General features: G+C 45.1%; 1 protein-coding gene across 1 annotated transcript in view; it reads right to left on the bottom strand.

Moving 5' to 3' along the window:
• Window positions 1-21,900, bottom strand: part of LOC147607099 (uncharacterized) — a 50,010-nt gene extending 28,110 nt beyond the window's left edge. Inside the window, exons 1-9 of the mRNA XM_086791327.1 lie at window positions 21,556-21,900; window positions 18,463-18,503; window positions 16,994-17,093; window positions 16,755-16,862; window positions 15,271-15,387; window positions 14,982-15,132; window positions 14,561-14,811; window positions 14,210-14,401; window positions 14,054-14,130 (exon numbers count right to left, since the gene is read on the bottom strand). Of these exons, the coding sequence (XP_086647453.1) occupies window positions 14,054-14,130; window positions 14,210-14,401; window positions 14,561-14,811; window positions 14,982-15,132; window positions 15,271-15,387; window positions 16,755-16,862; window positions 16,994-17,093; window positions 18,463-18,503; window positions 21,556-21,606 (1,088 nt within the window). The 5' untranslated portion in view covers window positions 21,607-21,900. The remainder of the gene's footprint in view (window positions 1-14,053; window positions 14,131-14,209; window positions 14,402-14,560; window positions 14,812-14,981; window positions 15,133-15,270; window positions 15,388-16,754; window positions 16,863-16,993; window positions 17,094-18,462; window positions 18,504-21,555) is intronic.
• Window positions 21,901-22,753: the final 853 nt, after the last annotated feature.

Below are 22,753 nucleotides of genomic sequence, written 5' to 3'. Positions count from 1 at the left end.
TTCTTGGCTCTTCCACTCAGCTCTCCCACTCTCTACTCAGAGGCGGTGGAAGAATACTCTGAGCTGACCAATCACGATGCGCATAGCATGTGACATGTGGATCTACATGTTCCATTCTCAAAGAATCCATCCTTGGTGAGTCTCAAAAAAAGCTCCCTGTAGAACTCACGTTTCATCACTATCTCTGATGATGGCATCCAAATCTGATGTATGCGTAGGCCGAGTAGATCCAACCAGATGATCCGATTGAGCTTTTGTCATAAGAGGTTGAGACCTGGGGAGTCTATGCTTTACTGAACCGGGGGGAGATGATCCATCGTGCATGAAACCATTCAACTACCTCTGAGTGCCATACCTGCTTTGGTAAGGGTGGTAGCCATCTTCTCCGGAAGATGGAGGGTAGTCTCCTCTCCTGCTCCCCCTCCCTCTCCCTCTCATGATGCATCTACATAGAAGACACTAGTGCTAGCCGAGGGAGACGGTCTCTATCCAAGGAGTATACATGTTGAATGTAAGTAATGGTCTGGAAAAGAGCATATGTGACTAGTGGAGCTACCCCAAACTCCACATGTATTATGTCATGGTGCACCGATGGCTTGCTCCTGATCATGCGTGACAACATCAGCACCTAAAGCCTCTCAATACTCCTCCACACATCCTCCCCAATCCTAGTTACCCAAATCGTTGCTCCATACATAGCTGCTAGGCGCAATAGAGCCAACACTTGTGGGGTTCCTGAAAATCAAGCTGCATTGTCTCTCCAAATAGGCCAGGGACTCGGGAGGCATGACCTCATGCTCATCTGTCAGTGGCGGCACTTGTCATATTGACCATGAGGCCTGTAAATGTGACTCCAAGGTATACATATCTTGGCACAATCTCCACTCACATCCCTCTGAATAGGAAGGATAGCCGTGAGGTGGTCGGGTGGTTGGTGTTAAATACCATCACTTTGGTTTTAGCCAAATTAACTGTAAGGTCTCACTCCTTTAGAATCTGTCCAGAGCATCTGGGTGTTTTTGCAATCCCTCCTCTGAATTTGAGATGAGGACAATGTCATTGGCATATAGCAATATAGGCATTGGGCCAAAGGTGAAGGTTGCAATTGTCAAAATACGCAGTGGAGCTGATGACCAAATCTGGGAACACGACGAAAATGATACAATATGACAAGGGGGCTATATGGGGCCATTTTATATGGCCCCAACACTGCAGTCGGCCTGCTCATAGGCAGCCGACAGGCCTAGATCTCCACGACCAGCCCATAGACACCCAGTCGGCCAGTTACGACCAGTCGGCCAGCAATGCCAGGGTGTCCACAACCTGTACCACAGTCGGCCAGCACTAGAGCTGAAGTCGGGTACTGCAGGTGCAGCCGGCCATCTACCAAGATCTCCTACCACCACAGAAGTGCCACCAAAGCCACAGAAAAAATAGGAAAAATATGGGGGGTGAGGAAAAATGAGAAGAACACCTACAAGGGCAGGCACACCCACAACAAAGGCCCTAGTGTCTACAGAAAGACAGGAGATGACTTCTAACACCCCCTCTCAGCTCCTGGTTGTGAAACCAACCACAGGGAGCTGGGGTGCCGCCTAAGCAAATCCTAAGATAGTGTCATGTGCACAGTGGGTATCTACCGTGTGCTATACGCATGCAAGACTAGTTTCGAGGCTTGGGGAAGCTTGGAACTAGGCAGGCTGATTGACGAGCTGAGTTAGGGAAATACTAACGGGCGGGCACCCAAGTATGGACGGGCGGGCGGCCAAGTGTGGACGCCCGATGACCGGCCAAGAGCCTATAAAATGAATGGGAGAAGAAGAATTAGGGTTAGGTTATTCATGTGGGAGACATACACAGAGAAGCAAGGGAGAGAGAGAGAGAGAGTTGTGGGGATAAGTCAACTCATGGGAATGATGAGTGTGTGACTCCCCTATCACACATGTATATTGCACTAGTACACATAGTGCACTTAGTACATTAAAAGTACTAAGTGTACTATGTACTATAACTTATGGGCTTGTACACACTATAAGGGTGGGCATAATGCCTTTACCCCAACAACCTCCCACTTAAAGGCAAAGTGCCCTTAAGGAAAGGAAAAGAAAAAATCAGCATGTACATGATAATATACAAGGCCATATCAAGGTTGAAACTGGCCTCATCCAATGCCCATCAAGTGTCTGCAATGAGCAAACCGCTCCGGATGCAAACTCTTTGTCAACAGATCAGCCGGGTTGTCATCCGTATGAATCTTAACAAGCTGAATTTGCTTGTTCTCTATCACCTCTCTCATGAAGTGATACTTCACATCCACATGCTTCGTCTTTGCATGAAAGACAGGGTTCTTTGCCAACTGGATGGCACTCTGACTGTCACAATGCAACAATGGAATATCCCCTGTATAACCCAAATCAACCACTAACTGAGATAGCCATAATGCCTCCTTGCAAGCCTCTGTGGCTGCAATATACTCGGCCTCTGTAGTAGATAAGGCTGTGCACTTTTGCATCCTGGATATCCATGACACAGCACCTCCTGTGAATGTAAACACATAACCGGTAGTAGACTTCCGGTTATCTGGATGACCGGCATAATCCGAATCCGTGTAACCATGCACTAATGCATCCTGTTTGCCAAAACAAATGCACGTATCCTGTGTGCCCTTCAAGTATCTCATGACACCTTTCACTGCTTCCCAATGCTTCTTACCAGGTTTAGCCATGTATCTAGAAACTACTCCCACTGCAAATGCACTGTCCGGCCTAGTAGCAACCATGGCATACATGAGACTGCCACAAGCTGAAGCATACGGAATCTTGGCCATATCAGCCCTGCCACTATCTGACTGTGGGCTGTCCATAGCACTGAGTTTCACATATGGAGGCAAAGGAGTACTAGTCTTCTTCCCCCCGTCCATATTGAACCTCTGCAAAACTTTGCCAATGTATTCCTTCTGAGACAAATACAACACATGCTGATTTCTGTCCTGAAGTATCCGCATACCCAAGATGTGATTTACATCACCCAAATCCTTCATATCAAAGGTTTGATGCAGCCTCTTCTTCAAGGCATCCATCTCTTTACAAGATTTCCCGGCAATCAACATATCATCAACATACAAGATGAGAATCAATAGACTGCCATCCAAAGCTTTCTTGGTGTATAAACAGTGATCTATGTCACTTCTCCTGAAATTCTGGGATTTCATGAATGTATCAAATTTATGATACCATTCCCTTGGTGCCTGTTTGAGCCCATAAAGACTCTTTTTCAGCTTGCATACAAGCTTCTCCTTTCCACTCACTGCATAACCCTCTGGCTGTTGCATATATATCTCCTCATGGAGATCACCGTGAAGAAAAGCAGTCTTCACATCCATCTGAATCAAGTCCAGATCATCATGTGCAACCAAAGCTAACACAGCTCTAAGTGTGGTCATTTTGACCACTGGAGAGAAGATCTCCTCAAAGTCCACACCATATTCCTGCTTGAAGCCCTTAGACACTAACCTGGCTTTGTATCTTGGCTTTGCATCAGGTGCAACTTTGAGCCTGTAAACCCACTTGCATGGCAAAACCTTCTTGCCTGCAGGTAAATGCACCAACTTCCATGTTCCATTTTTGTGCAGAGAATCCATCTCTGACTTCATGGCACGCTCCCAAAGAGCCTTGTCTGCCCTCTGTAATGACCATCATTTGCAGGTTGCTGTCCAGCCTGCATATCACCCATTGGTGGCTCCTGTTGCATGCCATAAGGCTGAAATATCATGCCCGGTATCTCCTCTAACTGTGGTATATCCATAGGGATATCTTCTGCCATGTCTGGCTGTCCATTTGGACCATTTTCAGCATCATTTAAGGGCTGGTTTTGCTGCTGTAATGGCTGATTTACAGCCCTTGGTTGTTGTCCATGATGTCCATCATCATCAAAGATGACTCTGCCAGGCTCCTGTTGCCTTGCAGGCTCCTTATACATGCATGTTTCATCAAAAATGACATCATTGCTGCGTATAATCTTTCTATTCACGGGATCCCAAAGTCTATACCCCATTTCACCTCTGTCACCATATCCTAGGAATATGCATTTGTGAGACTTAGGATCAAGTTTGGTGCGCATTTCCCTGCGTATGTGCACGTACGCAACGCAACCAAACACTCTCAAGTGCTTGTATGACGGAGGCTTCCCTGTCCATACTTCTTCTGGCACTTTCCCACCAAGCCTCGTGTTAGGTGACCTGTTTATAAGGTGAACGGCTGTCATAACAGCTTCAGCCCAAAAACCATGAGGTAACGCAGCATGTGACAACATAGAACGAACCTTCTCCTGAATGGTCCTGTTCATCCTCTCTGCTGTCCCGTTTTGTGGAGAATCATAAGGAGTAGAGAGCTCCCTCTTGATGCCTTTAGCATCACAAAAGTCCTGAAACTGTTTGGACATATACTCTCCACCATTGTCGGAACGCAAAGCCTTCAGTGTTTTGCCAGTTTGATTCTCAACATGAGCAACAAACTTCTGAAACACTGAGAATGTATCACTCTTCAAACGAAGAGGATAAACCCACACCTTGCGTGTGGCATCATCTATAAAAGACAAAATATTTTGCCCCTCCCAAAGAAAGCTGAGGCATCTCACATACATCTGTATGCACAAGCTCTAACTGAGCATCTTTCTGTCCAAGAGCTTTCTTGTGGGGGCACTGCAGTTGCCTGCCATATATACAATGCTCACAAAACTGAAAACTTGAAAACTTTAGAGAAGGCAAGTAACCCAAACGAGACAATTGCTCCATTCCCTTGACACTCATGTGTCCCAACCGGCTATGCCACATAGAAATTTCTGGCAGCTCGGTTGCATTTACATTAGCATGGTGACAAACACCTGCATGCATGAAATAAAGAGTGTCCACCTTAGAGCCTCTGGCAACAACCAGTGAGCCCTTACTAATCTTCCACTTTCCACGACCAAATGTGGTAACATAATCAGCATCATCAAGCTGTCCAATAGAAAGCAGATTCTTCTTGATCTCAGGCACATGCCTGACATCATGGAGCATAAGCTGTGAGCCATCTGAAAACACAAGCCTCACATCACCTCTGCCAAGAATCTTGCATGCATGGTTATCACCTAAATAAACCACTCCTTCATTGCCAGCAGTATACCTGACAAACAAGTCTCTGCAACCTGTGACATGAAAGGAGGCACCTGAATCAATGATCCATGAGTGCATACCATGACCACCTGTAAGAAGTGAATGGGCATCAAGTGAAGACGTAAATAGGACCTCATCCTCACTGCCACCTGCATGTGACACATTGATTTCTTCAATCTTGACTCCACTTTTGCCCTTTGGCTTTACATCTTTGGCTTCATCTTTGTCTTTGTCTTTGCCTTTTCCCTTTTCTTTTTGATCATTTTTCCATTTGTAGCATTGCTTTTTAATGTGTCCCTTCTTGCCACAATAATGGCATTCCAAATCCTTTTTGGAGCGAGACTTGCTCCTTCCCCGTTCTTGGCTTTTACCCCTTTGCTGGGATCTCCCACGTGCATTCATTGCATTGGACTTTCCAACAAAATTGTTCTTCCTGTTCATCTCTTCTTGAAGAAGAGCACCCTCAACATCTGCATATGACAGCATAGCATGCGAATTGCTAGTGGCTGTCCTGAATGTGTCCCAACTCTCTGGCAAAGTGCATAAGAGAAAAGTTGCTTTGAACTCATCGTCCATTGCCAACTTTTGATTAATAACTTGGCTGATAATACCATTAAACTCATTTAATGGGCTGTCATAGACGCCCCTTCCTTCATCTGAAGACCTATGAGTTTCTTCAACCAATACACTTTGCTTGAGGCACTTTGTTGGGCATACAAGTCCTGCAATCTCTGCCACATTCCCCAAGCTGTCTTCTCTTCACGAATGCTGAAAAGTAAAGAGTCTGACACAGACAACATGATAGTAGATCTTGCCAGCTCATCCATATCTTCCCACTCTTCAGCAGTAAGAGAAGCGGGCTTTACACCCCTTTCTTTGATGGGCTTGTGCTGCTTCTTCTGGAGCAACACATTATAGCACTGGGTTTGCCAAATATCATAGTTATGTGAGCCTTCAAGCTTCTTGATGTGAAGCAATGAAGAGCTCTCACCTCTGGTTGCCATAGCAATATGCAACCTGTCAATGCCTGACTCCTTGCAAAATGTGCAAACACTGCACCAAAAGCACACAAAGTGCTCACAGTTATTCTCCCAAGCTTTATCTCCCACTGCGGAAGCACAAATGCAACTTTTCTCCCACTTTATGTGATGAAATCACCAAAATCTGGTTGCTGCAGATTTAGGACAGCACCTTAAATGTGCTCTATTGCCCTTCCAAAGTACTGTACAACAGTACCAATTGCTCACAAATGATGTACCAAACCTGTACCGGCAAGTACAGCAACTGAAATTGAACCTTTTCCTCGCTCAAATCAGTGTACAGCCATGCCAAAACTTGCACAAAGCTGTGCCAAATCTGTACCAACAGGTACAGTAGCAATAAATGCTCTCCTGGCTGTCCAAATGAGTAAAAATCAGACTTTTACAGTCCCGAATACTACATACAACAGTTCCAAACAGAAATTGGGCAAAAGCCCCTTGACTGCAAGCTGATTTCTGAGGATTCAAGGCATAAATGTCTTGCCTGCTGCTTTGCCGAGCTCAACAAGCATAAAATCTTGAAAAGCCCCTTGATTTAAGATCAATTGCTGATCATACATGGTACATTGACGCACATGAAGGCATCCAAAGTCTTCACGGTGCTTCCCCCTGGCCACGTATACATCCAATACATGAAAGCCCCTTGATTTACAGGCACATTGAGTGCTTGTAAGGTATCAACACATTATCCACAGCATCAAATGCGATTGCCTGCATGCAAATCAATCCAATCGGCACAAAAGCCCCTTGATTTGCACTGCAATTTGCTGCAAATTTTGCAAATCAATACAATCGGCACAAAAGCCCCTTGATTTGCACTGCAATTTGCTGCAATTTTGCCCAAATGTGCGATTTCTCACATTATACAGCATGTATGAGTGCTTAATTGCACAATTACATCAAAAGCCCCAAATTTTCGACATCCAATTTCCTGCAAATTGATCCTGATTGTGACCAATGTCACCCAATTTTGCCAATTTTGCTCAGAAATTGAGCAATTCAGCACCTGTATCTGCTCAATGGATGATTGTACTTGCTCAATTGCAAATCCCAAAAAAAAATTGAAGCAGAATACCTTGTAATTTCTGAATTTTGTTGCAGGAAAGGGGGGTGTGCTGAATTTGGTGCTGCTCTGCAGAAATCTGATGCTGTTGGAGGGCTCTTCAGGCGTGCTGCAGAATTGGTGGAGACACAAGCTGTTGGTGATGCTCAGATGGCTGGCTGCTATGAAGCTCTCCTGGTTGTGTTCAACACAGTAGACGACCACAAGCTGTGACACGCGTAGCTCTCCTAGTGGGCGACAGGACCTCCACGGGCGCAGAAGACGTTGGGTGACAAGTTGCTCCACGCGTAAGCTTTGTTACGCCTTGCAAGTGATGAGCGAAGTGCATGTGGGCTGCTCGCCAGAGAACGTGTCCTGCCTTTCGCTCTTCACAATCGCTCGTAGGCGGGTTCGATGGACGCCCGACTACTGTGCGCTTAATAGCCTTACGCTACGTTGCTTTTCCTATTCGCTCGCCTGCCTCGTGGCTTTACGCCTGAGTATAGACGTGTGCTGCCCAGCGCTGAAGTGCGCCTGCTGGTCTGTGGTTTGCTACGGGTAGCTCTGCCACGCTTGCCCACGCTCGCCTGGTGCAAGGCGATGTTGGGCAGACCAGCGTGGCTGCTGGGCAGCCCACGCTCACACTGACTGGGTCACACCGACAAGCTACTTCAGCCCTCCAGGTTCCATGGAGCTACACACACACACACACACAGCCTGCATAGCAGAATTTGAGCCACGCTTTCCTCTTTGATGGCAGGGCGTTTCTGAAGAAACTCAGCTACAGAGGATCAAGACAGCAACCTATGCTCTGATACCAGTTGAGAGAGAAGAATTAAGGTTAGGTTATTCATGTGGGAGACATACACAGAGAAGCAAGGGAGAGAGAGAGAGAGTTGTGGGGATAAGTCAACTCATGGGAATGATGAGTGTGTGACTCCCCTATCACACATGTATATTGCACTAGTACACATAGTGCACTTAGTACATTAAAAGTACTAAGTGTACTATGTACTATAACTTATGGGCTTGTACACACTATAAGGGTGGGCATAATGCCTTTACCCCAACATAAAAGGGTGGCCAAGGTTAGTTATTGTAATATAGAGAGTCTCGCGAGTTTGTGAGAGCTCTATGGTCTTGGAGCCTGGATCTAGTGCAGACGTGCACCTGCTTTATGCAGCCGAGGCCGACAGCAATCTCGAGGCCCGCGAGGGCAGCTTCGTGGCGGTATGGGACGTCGCGAGGAGGAGATTGGTCGGTACGTCATCCTAGTTAGCTCAGCTCGTGGCTCGGTGGGGACAGCCAAGACTGTGGGCTCGCCCACGGCTGTCATGGTTGGGAGGTGAGTCAGGCCTGCACCCCCTTCGTTGTTTGTTGTTCGTTTGTTTGCAGGATTCGAGTTTCGAACCAAGATCGATCACGAGGGGATCCGTGGGGATTTGACAGTGGTATCAGAACATACCTCGTGAACGAGCAAGTCGGTAGGCAGAGAAGAAAAAGTCGAAGAACGGTATGTGTTAAAAAACTTGCTGTTTTTTCTGTGCATACTGCAGTTTTCAGTTTTGTATGTGTTTTTTCTTCATCAAAGAACCCCATGTTGATGGGAGATGGTAGGTTGAATAGGGTTGATTGCTTTTGCAAAGAAGAGCCTGTTTTGTTGTGCAGTCGCATAACTTGCAGGGAGAGAAAACAGAAAAAAGAAGAAAAAAAGCACGTTGTTTTCGTTGCTTTTCGTTGTCGAACGTGAGAGAGAGAGCAAGAGTGGTTGTGAGATGGTGGCACTGGCGGCTGGCGGAGGCACTGGCGGGCTGGTGGTTTAGTGCGTTGCCAAGTTGCAGGCGTTGGGCTACAAGCGGCTGCAGGCACCTTAGGCTTGTGCAGCTAGTTGGCCAAGCTAGCGCAGCCAGCCCAGGCGGTGCCTAGGCCAAGCGGGCTGGTGCCCAGGCCAGGCAGCGCCCAGGCTAGGCCTGCGCAGCCAACCTAGGCAGCACCCAGGCCCACATGGCCATATAGCCGTGGTTGCATAGGCTGTCAAATCCCACGGATCCCCTCGTGATCGATCTTGGTTCGAAACTCGAATCCTGCAAACAAACGAACAACAAACAAGCAAGGGGGTGCAGGCCTGACTCACCTCCCAACCATGACAGCCGTGGGCAAGCCCACAGTCTTGGCTGTCCCCACCGAGCCACGAGCTGAGCTAACTAGGATGACGTACCGACCAATCTCCTCCTCGCGACATCCCATACCGCCACGAAGCTGCCCTCGCGGGCCTCGAGATTGCTGCCGGCCTCGGCTGCATAAAGCAAGTGCACGTCTGCACTAGATCCAGGCTCCAAGACCATAGAGCTCTCACAAACTCGCGAGACTCTCTATAATACAATAACTAACCTTGGCCACCCTTTTATAGGCTCTTGGCCGCTCATCGGGCGTCCACACTTGGCCGCCCGCCCGTCCATACTTGGGTGCCCACCCGTTAGTATATCCCTAACTCAGCTCGTCAATCAGCCTGCCTAGTTCCAAGCTTCCCCAAGCCTCGAAACTAGTCTTGCATGCATCGGGCGGCCAAGTGTGGACGCCCGATGACCGGCCAAGAGCCTATAAAAGGGTGGCCAAGGTTAGTTATTGTAATATAGAGAGTCTCACGAGTTTGTGAGAGCTCTATGGTCTTGGAGCCTGGATCTAGTGCAGACGTGCACCTGCTTTATGCAGCCGAGGCCGGCAACAATCTCGAGGCCCGCGAGGGCAGCTTCGTGGCGGTATGGGACGTCGCGAGGAGGAGATTGGTCGGTACGTCATCCTAGTTAGCTCAGCTCGTGGCTCGGTGGGGACAGCCAAGACTGTGGGCTCACCCACGGCTGTCATGGTTGGGAGGTGAGTCAGGCTTGCACCCCCTTCGTTGTTTGTTGTTCGTTTGTTTGCAGGATTCGAGTTTCGAACCAAGATCGATCACGAGGGGATCCGTGGGGATTTGACAAATAGCGACTTCGTGAAGAGGTCGACCATACTGTCCTCCGACGAACAGAACTCTAGCAAGATGTCATCAGCACAACGAATAGTTCACGAACAATGTGTCTCTGGATGACCGTGGGTTCCTCCAGTGGAAGCCCAATCCTGCCATGCAACCTCTGCAACCTTACCACCTCACAAGCAGCCCGGTACTTTGCCTCTGTCGACGACAAGGCAAAAGATGACTGCCTCTTACTGCTCCTGGGCCTGAAGTAGATCTCCTCGTGTCCGGATCTCCTCCCCAATCTGAGTCACTCCAACTGTGGAGTCGGACTCCATCAATCAATCCCCCTCCTGTGTAAAAGAGTACATGATCCTTCCCATGCTACAGAAACCACAAGATACGCAATCTTGCCTCCCAAAGAGTCATCTGCAACCATGAGCTCAACTGCCTCATCAGGAAGCTCCTGTCCAATCTGGTGTCCATCAACCAAATCAATGAACCATTCTGCTTCCGAGTCAAAGAGGCATCACGCTACTCACAAGGATCAACACCTGTTACGGTGCAAAGCCAAGTCCTGGAAACCTACTGAAGACCACGCAAGGCCTTCTAAAACTTGTCAACCACCCCCTTTGAATCCGGAACCACAAAGCCTGGAGAATCCACGTCCTTCTGCAAGTAATCAACTGCCACCTGCCCGACTTTTCGAGAGGTTCCCGTGGAAAGAACATCCTCATCTACAGGAATTTCTTTGTCCCAAATACTACGAGACATCAGAGCATAAGTTACCTGTTCAGTTTCCTCTGACTGACGAGCACAAGAACCACCAACATCAGTACTGGAAAGTTCTTGCCAACTTCTGCAATTGACTGGCAAGCTATCCTCCATCTGGTCCCGGAAAGCCTGCACTTGCAGCATATCCACACTTAAGTGGCCATTACGAGACTGCCACTGATCACAAACCTGAGGACCTAGGAGAGAGAGTGCTGAAAGCTTGTAAACTCCATTCTCCACTCCGCCTTCCCAAACCACCTAGCCTGTTGCTTTGTCCCTGAGAGCAACAAAATGCTCATCAAACTCCACCCGTACGCCAGTCTTGCAAACCTGATGCACTGACAACAAATGAAAACCAAGTGACGGAACATACAACACCTGGGAGGAATGCTTCCCCCCTCTACCAATCGGGAACTATCTCCAACCTGCCCTCACTGTGAACTCTGCTCTTTATACACAAAGAAGATCCCGAATATGATACGATATGACAAGGGGGCTATGGGGCCATTTTATATGGCCCCAACACTGCAGTCGGCCTGCTCATAGGCAGCCGACAGGCCTAGATCTCCACGACCAGCCCATAGACACCCACTCGGCCAGTTATGACCAGTTGGCCAGCAATGCCAGGGTGTCCACGACCTGTACCACAGTCGGCCAGCACCAGAGCTGAAGTCGGGTACTGCAGGTACAGTCGGCCACCTACCAAGATCTCCTGCCACCATAGAAGTGCCACCCAAGCCACAGAAAAAATAGGAAAAATGGGGGAAAAATACGGGGAGTGAGGAAAAATGAGAACAACACCTACAAGGGCGGGCACACCCACAACAAAGGCCTTGGTGTCTACAGAAAGACAGGAGATGACTTCTAACAGCAATCTCATCAATATATAGCCCAAATAGTGTTGGTGAGAGCAGACGGCCTTGCTTAACCCCAATAGTGCGACATATCTCTCCCCAGAAACTGCCACGTGCACACACTCAGCCCATCTAGTACTACCTCATATAGTGACATCACAGCCCAAATTGCATCATGTGGTAACTCTTGCTCTTGCAAGCGTCCAATGAGCCGGGATCGAGGCACCAAATCAGAAGCTTTGCGGAAATCCACGAAGCAGCAATACACATGCTTCCATGGTGATCGTGCTTCCTCTGTGGGAGAGTGCTCAGTGAATTTATGGTTCAATGTGGAGAAATCTCTCCTGAAACGTGCTTGACCAACTGCCCTGTAACCCAGATACTCTGCCACAGAGCTGATTATGTCCTCAAGCACCACCCCATAGATCTTGGCCATACTATGATCAAAGGTGTAGGTGGTGGCGGAACGCATAGGTGTGAGTCAAAATGGGGCAAGAGACTGTAAGTGAGAGAGAAGCATGGTTGGCCAAAATGGGTGGGGGTGGGATGGTGAAATTCAGGATCTGTGGTATGAAAGCAAGAGACCCCATGAGGTAGTCCACCGTGCTAGTCCCCCCCTGCATGTGGGAAGGATGTAAGGCTATCTGACTGTGGCCATCTTGTCATCCCATTGCATATAACCAGTTCATGCATTCCCCCATCTCTGGGAAATGCCTAACATAAGCTGTGACATTCCCTTCATCTTTGTTGCTCCTCTGTAATCCCATTTCAGCCAAATCAATCTCTAAAAATCTGATGGCATCATCATGGAAATCACACATTTACACTCTCTTGCCTACTGCCCGAGCATTGAAGTCCCCTAGTAGGAGTACCCCCCCCCCCCCCCCCCCCCCCCCCCCTGCTGCTGGGAGAACTCTGTAATGTCAACAAATAGAGGTGTAAATGGGGACTCCCAACTTTCTGTCTCACTGCATGCAAACCTCTAGTTTTCTGGTGGGAAGTAGCATACTGCAATATGTGTAACTCTCATGCTAGGCCTGGCGAATCACACCCACATAAACCGTGCTTCCCCATCACTTTGTGTATCTGTCGCATATGGTGCTTAATGAGGCATGCCACCCCCACTAAGCCACGCACCCCTCCAGTGGTGCATGTTTGTTTCCGTAAGGCTGATTCCCATACATGTCATGTGACATCAAATAGCCCTCTTTCAGGGCTTTGGTGAGTTTCTGTTTAAAAGACTACATCTCTATCTGTGTATGTTTCTATAAACCCCCCTATGTCTGATCCATTACAATTCCAAAGAAGAATTAGAAGGAGGAGGAGGGAAGGAGGAGATGATATATTAACGTCTTGCAACAAAAGACCCAATGGATCTATGAGACAAAACGAAGAAGGGACATTATAAACAACCTTTTTTTTTACTTTGCTAAGGCGAAATCTTACTACATAACTAAGGCCTTCCTTTTACAAAGGCAGGCCAAGAAAACTCTTACAAAATATAGTATACAGATCAAGACAAGCCCACTAAATCAATAAGTGATCAATTCACCACGCACCTACAAGGCAGTGATAGGGACATATCTATAAAAGAATTTCAAGAGAAATGCAACTGAAATGGCTAAAATCTGCCCAAAAGGTTGCCCACGACCAGTCCACATCTTTGCCATACTGAGCTTACGTATCCAAACACTACCTCAGTTCCTAGCCTCCCATTCACATTAGCCCAGACACAACTTGGAAATCGACCATAGGCATGCACCTCGCCTGCCTGTCTGCATCCCGAATCCTTGATTCACTGTGAACCTGTCCCTGTTTACAGATAGGGCTCACAAACGGCCTGCACTCTGCTAAACCCTACCCCTTATCCCTAACAATTCCCCATTAGTCATAACGCAACATCTCTGTTTAAGAATGATGCATCTGACAGCAGGCAGCTCTCAAAAAGAGCCAAGATAATCTTCACCTACCTCTACTCTCCCTCACATACAGCACTACATTAAGGCAAGTAACCAGCTGAAACCACAAGTTGCAAATTATTAGCACGATTGGTATAGGATAGAGGGTTGCAGAACTATTTGTCTACAGGGAAGGAATCCTCAGCTGAATACCAGTGTATGTATGCAAGCACTTTCTCCATTGCCTCTCCAGATAATGCTAAGGACTATTTATGCAAGTATCTTGGACTACGTGCACAAACATGTGCAAAAACATCAGGTATGAGACGTTGAAGAGAAGTACCTAAAGAATCTCGACAAGAGGTTCTGTACAAAAGGCTTACGAACGACTTGTTTCTCTGCAGCCTCACTTTCAAGTACCTGTAGCAAAAAAAGCTCCTAATAAAAGATTCATCAGAATTGGATGGCTTCCTCTGGCATCTACAACGTGTCGCATTACCTGCACATTTGTGACCTCTACATCATTATCACTGACAGAATGTAGTTCACTCTCTTCCTCAAATTTGAGAAGAGGTTCCCTCACACTTTGCCCTTGGTGCCCTTTACGTTTGTAGCTTGACCAGAACAAGGCAGAGATGGCAGAGACAACCAGAATATACAAAAAAACCATGGTCAAATCAACACATCGCACCTGCCATTCAGCAAGGTGAGAAATTAAGAATCAAATTAATAACTGACAGCTATAAATGCTTTAATTTATTGAATTATAAAAGGTCAAATTAACAACCACCTTATCTCAATTAAAGATTAATAAAAATTTCCTCCACAAAGAACAGATTCCAAAGTCAACCTGAATGAGACCAACATGCACAGTGCAATAATTATCAGTGTCGCGTGATGAAGGAGATCCTGTGTCTGCACAATAGCTGGCTGAAGGGCAGTCTCCGCAAGAGCAAGAAAGTGAAGTGTCCCAGCAAGGAACCACTGACACATTGAGAGGCTCCATGGAGGATGAGCTCTGAGCTGCTGAATTGAATTGAATTGCAAATGGGGATCCTGGTTCATACAGCTCTGCCTTTTTACCTATAAATGTAAACCATTCTGCAATACAAACAGTCGCTCCCTGAGTTTACCATGCTGGTTCAAAATCCATTTTAAAACAAAATTTCAAATTAAACTGTCCATGGTGACACATAACTGATAACGAAACCTCTTGTGTGACCCCACTCAACATGCGAACACTCTTTACATCCTTAACCATCAAAATTTACCTTCAGCATTCTTGGCACCACCACCAATAAAGTCCATGGCTCTGGTGTTCATGGCACCAAATTTGACATCCCTGCACGACTCATACAGTAGCTTGCCAAACTCTTCTGTCACAAAGAAATCAATCCCGGTAACAGTCGAATTGCCAGTTACCTGCAAAGCCACTCAAAAGAACCTTAAAACCACAATGCCTCTCAATTTTAGTGAAAAATAATTCAGCAACACATGTTGACCCCTAGAATATTCCTCCTCTTTAAAAATATAAATATATATGCCTCAGAACTCGATTACCTCTGCCACTGATGTTACGTTAATGAAAAGGCTTTGGTTTGGAGAACAAGAAAGCTCGCAGAAAAGGTTCAAGAAATTCCGTAAACACGCAGGGCATCCAACAAGAAAAGGTACTGCCTGTAGAGATCAAAAGATCGAGTTGAGTTGCTTAGATAGAAGAAAAAAACTTTATAAAAATGGAGAAAGGACACAGAACAAAACAACGAGGCTTTTCTCAGATTAAATGTTCTCCAAAAAAAAAATCTAATTGAAACTTTTTTCACACATGGACATAGGAGAAAAAACTTAACGATGCTGCCTTCTTGCATAGAAAGTGTCTCCATTGTACACCTTTACTTTCTAAGTTAAACATAACAATGCACAGAGGAGTCAGGCCAGCAACAATTGGAGTACAAGTTCTCAGCCATACTTCTGCATTGTAGTCCCATTATAAGTAGTTTACCTTCACGGTAGATAGCAATGCTCCACCCTCATCCAGCACCACAGCTAGCTTATGTATGTAAGTCCCCCAGTATAAGGAGTAGCCATGGTTGGGCAGCCCGGATGCACCTAGCACCCCCTATGTACATGGGATGGTCTATAAAGCATAGTTACAAGAAATGGCCCAAAACAGCTGTTTTTGAGGGCCGAAACGTGTTTCAGGGTAGGTGGGGGACTGAAACGCATTTTGGTCACCGAAACATTCGGTAACCCTGAAACGGCGGCCCAAAACGTTTCATCTAACAGGGGAAACGTTTCAGCTTGCCGTTTCCCACAACACCACACGTTTCGGAGATCTTTCCACCCAAATCAACATGAACTAGTAAGAAAATGTCACACTACAACAACTGATATCCATTTTATTCCCCTTTTATTCTTATAAACCATAAAATTCATGTCATAATGGGATCTAATGAGCGTACAAGCAATCGTGAACTTTCAAGCCCTCCCCTCCCTTAGCCCTTCTTGTTGACGTGGCATTTCCGTTTCTGTTTCAGCTCTCCTCAAAATTTTCGTTTCCATATCTGTTTCCATTTCCGTTTCCCCGTTTCCCTCAACTATGCTATAAAGGCCAGGTGAATGGCTTAGGAAGGTATGGCACACTGGCATGGTTGGGCAGCCTGGATGCACATAGGACCCCCTATGTACATGGCTGGTGGCCTGTAAAGGCCAGGTGTTTGTTGACAGCTTAAGAAGATTTGGCGCACTGCCAAAAAAGGCCACATGCTTTGTCTAGCATCACACATAATAATAGCTAGATCTATCCGCACATAATGGTCACATGTATAAAGTAATATTAAATCTCAATCTGCATTGTGCAGCAAGCAACATAGTGTATCTTACCTAGTAAAACTTTGTAGTTATAATCATTTTCACTAATTTGTTTATCCATGCATGCAACGCTCAAAACTCAGAATTGGTGGAACTACTACTCAAGAGCCTCGGAGATGGTGATGAACCAAAGGCGCTCTTCCTAAAAGTCATGAGATGGGCAAACACATTACCTGCTGCACTTGACTCCGCAAAATGCCGAACTGCTCCGCTGTGCAGCATATATTCCCCGTAAGAGTTGGGCATAGACTTTGGATCTTAGCAGAAAGTAAGGCATCGGGCTGTAACAGTCATTTGATAGGTATAATTACAAAGACTTCCTCACATCCTGTTACAGACTTGCAAGCACATTTATCAAAACATTTGTTGAACTGCTAGTTTCTTCAGATACAAATACTTTCCAGAAAACCACCTCTATTGCTGGTACAAAGTCTGGACAATTCAAAGGTTTTCCATCCTCTCGAGCTCCGCATATACCATACATAGCACAATAGTTCTCTTCATGTTTAATCCTGTTCAGATGAACAAAGGGGTAAAATCTACAACTTCAAAAGAAATTAGATAAAGTACCTGAAAAACCAAATGCTACATGCATAGGATTTAGCCCCTCTAGGGGATGGCATGACATCAGATAATAGTACCAAAGCCATGAAACATATGTAAGTGTATCCCATGTGACAGCCTGGAGCAGACAGAAAGCATGGAAGGACCACAATAATGGACACACACTGACCCCAAGATAATCTAGTTTCTGGGTAGGTATCATCCTAGCCCATTCAGGACGTCTGCATTCGTAACACATCTACAACACACCATTATGTGCAAATGGAAAAAGGCCAAGCAATGCACATGTCAGGTACCTGCAGTGGAAATAACTATTTTGCTCTTATGGCAAGTGCATAATGCCTCATGGGGGTACATTCCCTTCCTTGGTGGGTACCCATACACACCAATGGAAAGTGCTCTGTGATCTGATTATGTTTGTTCTGGAGTGCTTGAGGACAAGGATCCAAAGGAAAGCAACACTCAAGAATGAGGTGTCCTAATGAGCTGTTAAGAATCATAACAAAATCTAAAGCCTGGGTCACCTTACTAAAAGTAATAATGTGATGTGGCCAATCAATGAATGAATTGTGAATCGATCAGTACAGCTTAAGATCATGGAGCACGAACACCTTGACTTTGTTCACTAGGCCAAAGCATTCTGGTCTCTTTCATGTGGGATCCCCATTCTTTCAAAAGAATCCCTCTTCTTGTGTCTTGACACATGGTGAAAGAACAATACTAATGTTCCCCTCCATCTTTGTTGTGTCAATTGGTTGCATCTAAAATGCTCCATTCTGAAACATATGTCCGCTTTCTTGTGGAGCAACTGCCGTGTTCGCTCTCTTCTGATCTACTTTCCGTTTTATTGTTCCTTTTGACTCCTTTGCTCCTTGCCCTCGCCCCTTTAATGGATCCATCGCTTCCCTTTTCTCCCCCGTATCTCAACTAAGTCATATGCTAGGCGTAAGTTCTGTGGCGACAGTTCTGAGGTAGCCATTGCTACACGAAATCACTCTTTTTCCTTAGGTTGAAACCTCACAATGATGGCCTTGCATGGCTAGCTACCACTGACCCACTGGGCACTAGTTGGCACTCTTAGTCTTGCTGTAAAACCTCCTTGATTGGTGATGTTATGCAGAATCTTACAGGCCAGCCTGAAAATGGGCCGTTCAACCTTTAAAGAGGTCAGGAGGGATCATTACAAAACGATTTGAGTTGAAAATGACAACCAGTAACTGTGAACGAAATAAGAGAGAAAAATAGAGCGTTGAAGTAAATGGCATAGATCTTTTGATAATGAAGAAACAAAGACGATGTGGCTTCTTAAGCACGTACTCTGATGCCGCATGTGCACCTTCTGATCCCAGAATGATCACCTGCAAGCAAAAACGAGAAACTACAATTAACTACCAGACTAAATGAAGCTAGTGCATTACCAATCCCAAAACTCATTTGAAATCCTTTCTTGCACTAGCAAATAGTGGAGTAGAGCAACTTGAACCCCTTTTCACAAAGGCATCCTAAGCATGCAAATGTGCACCAATAAGCATGTGTAAAATGATTCTGTAGTTCTTCACTGAGTGGATTACTGACTACAACTTCTGTATGAAGCCAAAGATCTTAGAGTCAATGCATGGTTCTTGATTCCCTAAGCAAGTATTTAAAAGCAGCAACGTTTTGTCCACATGAAATTTTATTAACAAGTCCCCCGGTAAACGAATATGCACTTCCTCATTTCATAGGAAACCCCAAAGCTGCCCCTATATAATATACACTTAGCCTTGTGTGATTGTAGATTGATTTCAACAGCCCTTAGATGCACAGCCAAGCTACCCGTTGGGAAGATTCTTCATTATACATAGCACTATGAGGAGGCAGTCAGGAGCACACCAGATGTGTACTTAAAGCAACGGACGCTAAGTGAGCATGGAGGAGATTTATCCAGAGGGGTTTCCAAGTGTCTCCGACCCTATGGACAAAGCACAAGCAGTAAACCCAAGCATTGTGCAGGCACTAATACAAGTCGGACACAAAAAAATTGAAGTTCAAAATGCACATGAATGCATCAAAGTACTCGAAGCATCACCCATCTGCTGTATATGTATCTCAAAAATTATATACAGATGTTCAAGTTCCTCCTCGGCACGTCATGTACAAATATAGATCCCAGCACCAAGGGTAGCTAGTCCTTGTACACATGCCAAAAGTACGTTTTGCCATGTCCTTGGGTTCACACCAGAGTTCTTCCTCGGGATTCATCCATTCACATGTGCAAAACACCGGTTATAGCATGGCCTCCAAGTGAGTGTTCCTCGAGTCCTTGCTCCTAACTCTTAAATCCTATCTAAGACTTTAGTGCTTGCAGCTTTTAGACTTCAGCTTAGACCTAGTAGATTCCAGCTTGAGACTTGTACTCATTTGATTACCAGTTGGAACTTGGAAGTGAGTTGTAACCACATTTAGTGGTGTATTCAAAGTCAAAACACTGTCACATTTGTGATGTTTCATTCTCTATTATGCAGCATGCAGCATACCTTGGCATTTAGCATGGATCTTTTTGCACATTGGCATTAATGGATGTCCATATGTGAAAGAGTTGAAAAACGATCTCACTAAAAGGTAGACCTCCTTGGTAGTGCCATCAATTGTGATTTGGATATTAATGTTTGTCATCCTTACCAGAAAGCCATTGTAGTTGCTCTAGTGAGAACTAGGTAAGGTTCGAGATCTTTAAATTTTTTACCTTAACCTCTTCGGGGAAAAGGTGGATGGTGATTGAATATTGAATAAGAAGATTCTTAATGCCTAGTTTCTCAAGAGCATACAAATGCAGATTTGAGTGTCATACTCTAAAGTGTAGACATTGCCTTGCATAATTAGACTTGAGAATTTCTTAGAAAGAAACCACGTTTATGTTTGGGTCACCTTGGGTGGAGAGACTCAAAGGTTTCTTTCCAAACTACAGGTTGTCTTAAGCTATCATCATATTAGAAAACCTAGCTGACTCATGGAGGAGTCAATGATGGCTTAACAAGGAACTTGTCCAAGGTAAGTCAAAGTTTAACCTTATACTTTGTGTAATTTGGCATAAGCCCAAGTAATGCGTAGGATGTTTGCATAGCTGAGATTGGTACTAATTTGTTAAGAATCAAGATTGATATCTCAAAACACGGACTCCTCGGTTGAGCAAGGCAACATTTGAAAGGGTTAAATTATGGACTTAGAGTCTTGAAAGAGTTGTGGAGGGAAGTATGTTACATCACTGGGCATAGGTTGATGTCCTATGGGCCAAGGGAGTGTCACACATGAGCAGTTGGCTATTGAGAGAGCTAGACAATTATCCCATAAGTGTATAGATAAAAATAGCGCTAAAGTGCCAATGAGGTGATAGCTCATGTGGTGAAGGTGTTTGCCTGGGACCAAGAGGTCCTGGCTTCAAAACCCCCCTTGATGCTTCCTCAGCAGCATCGACTACAGGTGGATAAATAAGCCCCTGGCAACTATCTACGTACGGTGAAATTTGGTAACTATGGGAGGATCTTAGGCCAAAAGCCATTCAGAAAAGAAGAAAAAAAAAGCGCTAAAGTCTTGTATAAGCATGAGGAGGGCTATGATCATGGGTCGGCATCACAAGGATGTTCCACTTGTCCAACTGCTCCCTTTCCCCTACATTCAGCCCTTTTACTCTTCTAAAACTTGCCCACCCATATGGTCCTGTAATATGTGTGAGATGACGACCCCCTTTAAAAATATGTTTTGGTTGATTGTCTTGCCAATAATGAGGCAAGCTTTCTGTCGCACCATTAAATGGATCACAACAGATTGGTGGAGGAAGTTCATTCAAGCATGACTGGATCCCACCACATCAGCTGCCTCAAAGATGTTTCAACATGTCAAAACTGTGGATGCCTGCCTGTCGCATCACTCCAAAGATCAAACTTTGTCTCCCGAACTCCGCCTCCTGGCTGACATAGGGCGTGCTTGAATGGCCATCAGGCGATTAGAGACCATGGCAAGAATGACTGCCTGCTCTCATCGCAGGTGTGCTGCAAGCGTGTGAGCGTATTCATGTTCTTCCATGATTTTTCAAATTGTGTGTCTACAACTATGGGCATGCCCTTTTACAACTTCCCCGCATCCTTGCATACTACAAATTGCATGGAAAAGAAGCAAATGGCTGGGCATATGAGTATATACAACAATATATTATGTGTATGGACAGTGCAGATATGAAATTGTACATGTAGAAGCATATGAAAAATTACATGGAATCTTCAAGAAACCCCCAATACACACACACACATACATGAATTCAATGGAATCTACCTGAAATTGTACGTGTAGATGTATGTGAAGAATTACATTGAATCTTCAAAACCCTCCCAACACACAGACACACACACACACACACATTCAATGGAGAGTTACCTGCAGGAAAAGCACGCTAATAAGGAAAAACTGCCGAGTATACATCGCCATATCTTAACTCGGGTCGCAGGAATTCATTGAACGACTTTCCCCGGCTCTGTAAAGCTTATGGCGTTGCTGCCCTGCGCAGCTTCTGAAGAGAAGCACAGGAAAACAGTTTTCTTTTTACGATCTCGCCACACTTAGGTTTGATAACGATCACAACACACACAGAGATGACCGCCTTCGATTTTGAGCGACGAGTGTTATTTAAGTCTTTCCAGGCGAAAATTGCCTCTATTAAGTTTTGCATTGTTTAGAAATTTTATTTTAACCAAAAGTTCAAAACAAATAATTTAATCTTCTTTTTAATTACAGTCTGATGGGTCATTTTAGAGTGCAAAAACAATATCATTAGTGGGGTCCATTTCGAATGTAAAATCATAGTCACACGTTGTTTGGTGAAATTGATTAGTCTTAACACCATTGGTGAAATTGATTAATCTTAACACCATTGGTGATCCAAAAACTTCATGTGGATAAGAAAGAGAAGAGACACAGGTAGGGCAAAAGAACAATAAGAAAAATATCATTAATTGTTTCTCTCTCTCTCTCTCTCTCTCTCTCTCTCTCTCTCTCTCTCTCTCTCTCCCCATATACATATATACATATAATGTTTCTCTCTTAACTCTACTTCTTTCTACGTGGTCAGCAAAGGCAGGTTCCCCTTATTGGTAGATTATTCTCTTGTTTAAAGTGTTCTTAATTGTGCAAATTATTGAGAATTACCTCTATTAAAAGTATAACATGTATATTTTGAGTTGGAACACAATGTGAAAAATATTGAGAATTGCCTCTATTAAAGTATGGCATGTATATCTTGCTTAAAGTGTTCTTAATGGTGCAAATTATTAAGAGTTACCTCTATTAAAAGTATGACATGAATATTTGGGATCGAAACACAATTTGGAATTTGCTTTTGCCCAAGGGGCAAGTAGAATCATGTGAAGTGTTCCATAACTTATTTCAAGAGAGGGAGCTTGGAGGTATGAATAAAGGAGGTGGATGTGGTACAATGAACCCTATAGCTCAGGGCAAGGGTAAGGGACTCGTGATGTTGTAGGAAGTGCTAATGACATTTTTGAGGCCTAAACATATTTGCAGCTGATTGTAGCTTGTCTGTTGTCATGGTTGTGAAGAATTATGATGTAGCAACCAC

This window comes from Cibotium barometz, chromosome 56, assembly GCF_041138505.1.
Source record: "Cibotium barometz isolate CiBa-2024 chromosome 56, ASM4113850v1, whole genome shotgun sequence".
Classification (NCBI taxonomy): Eukaryota; Viridiplantae; Streptophyta; class Polypodiopsida; order Cyatheales; family Cibotiaceae; genus Cibotium; species Cibotium barometz.
The sequence above is the reverse complement of the archived record's forward strand: the minus strand, read 5'-3'. Positions and strand labels throughout refer to the sequence as shown.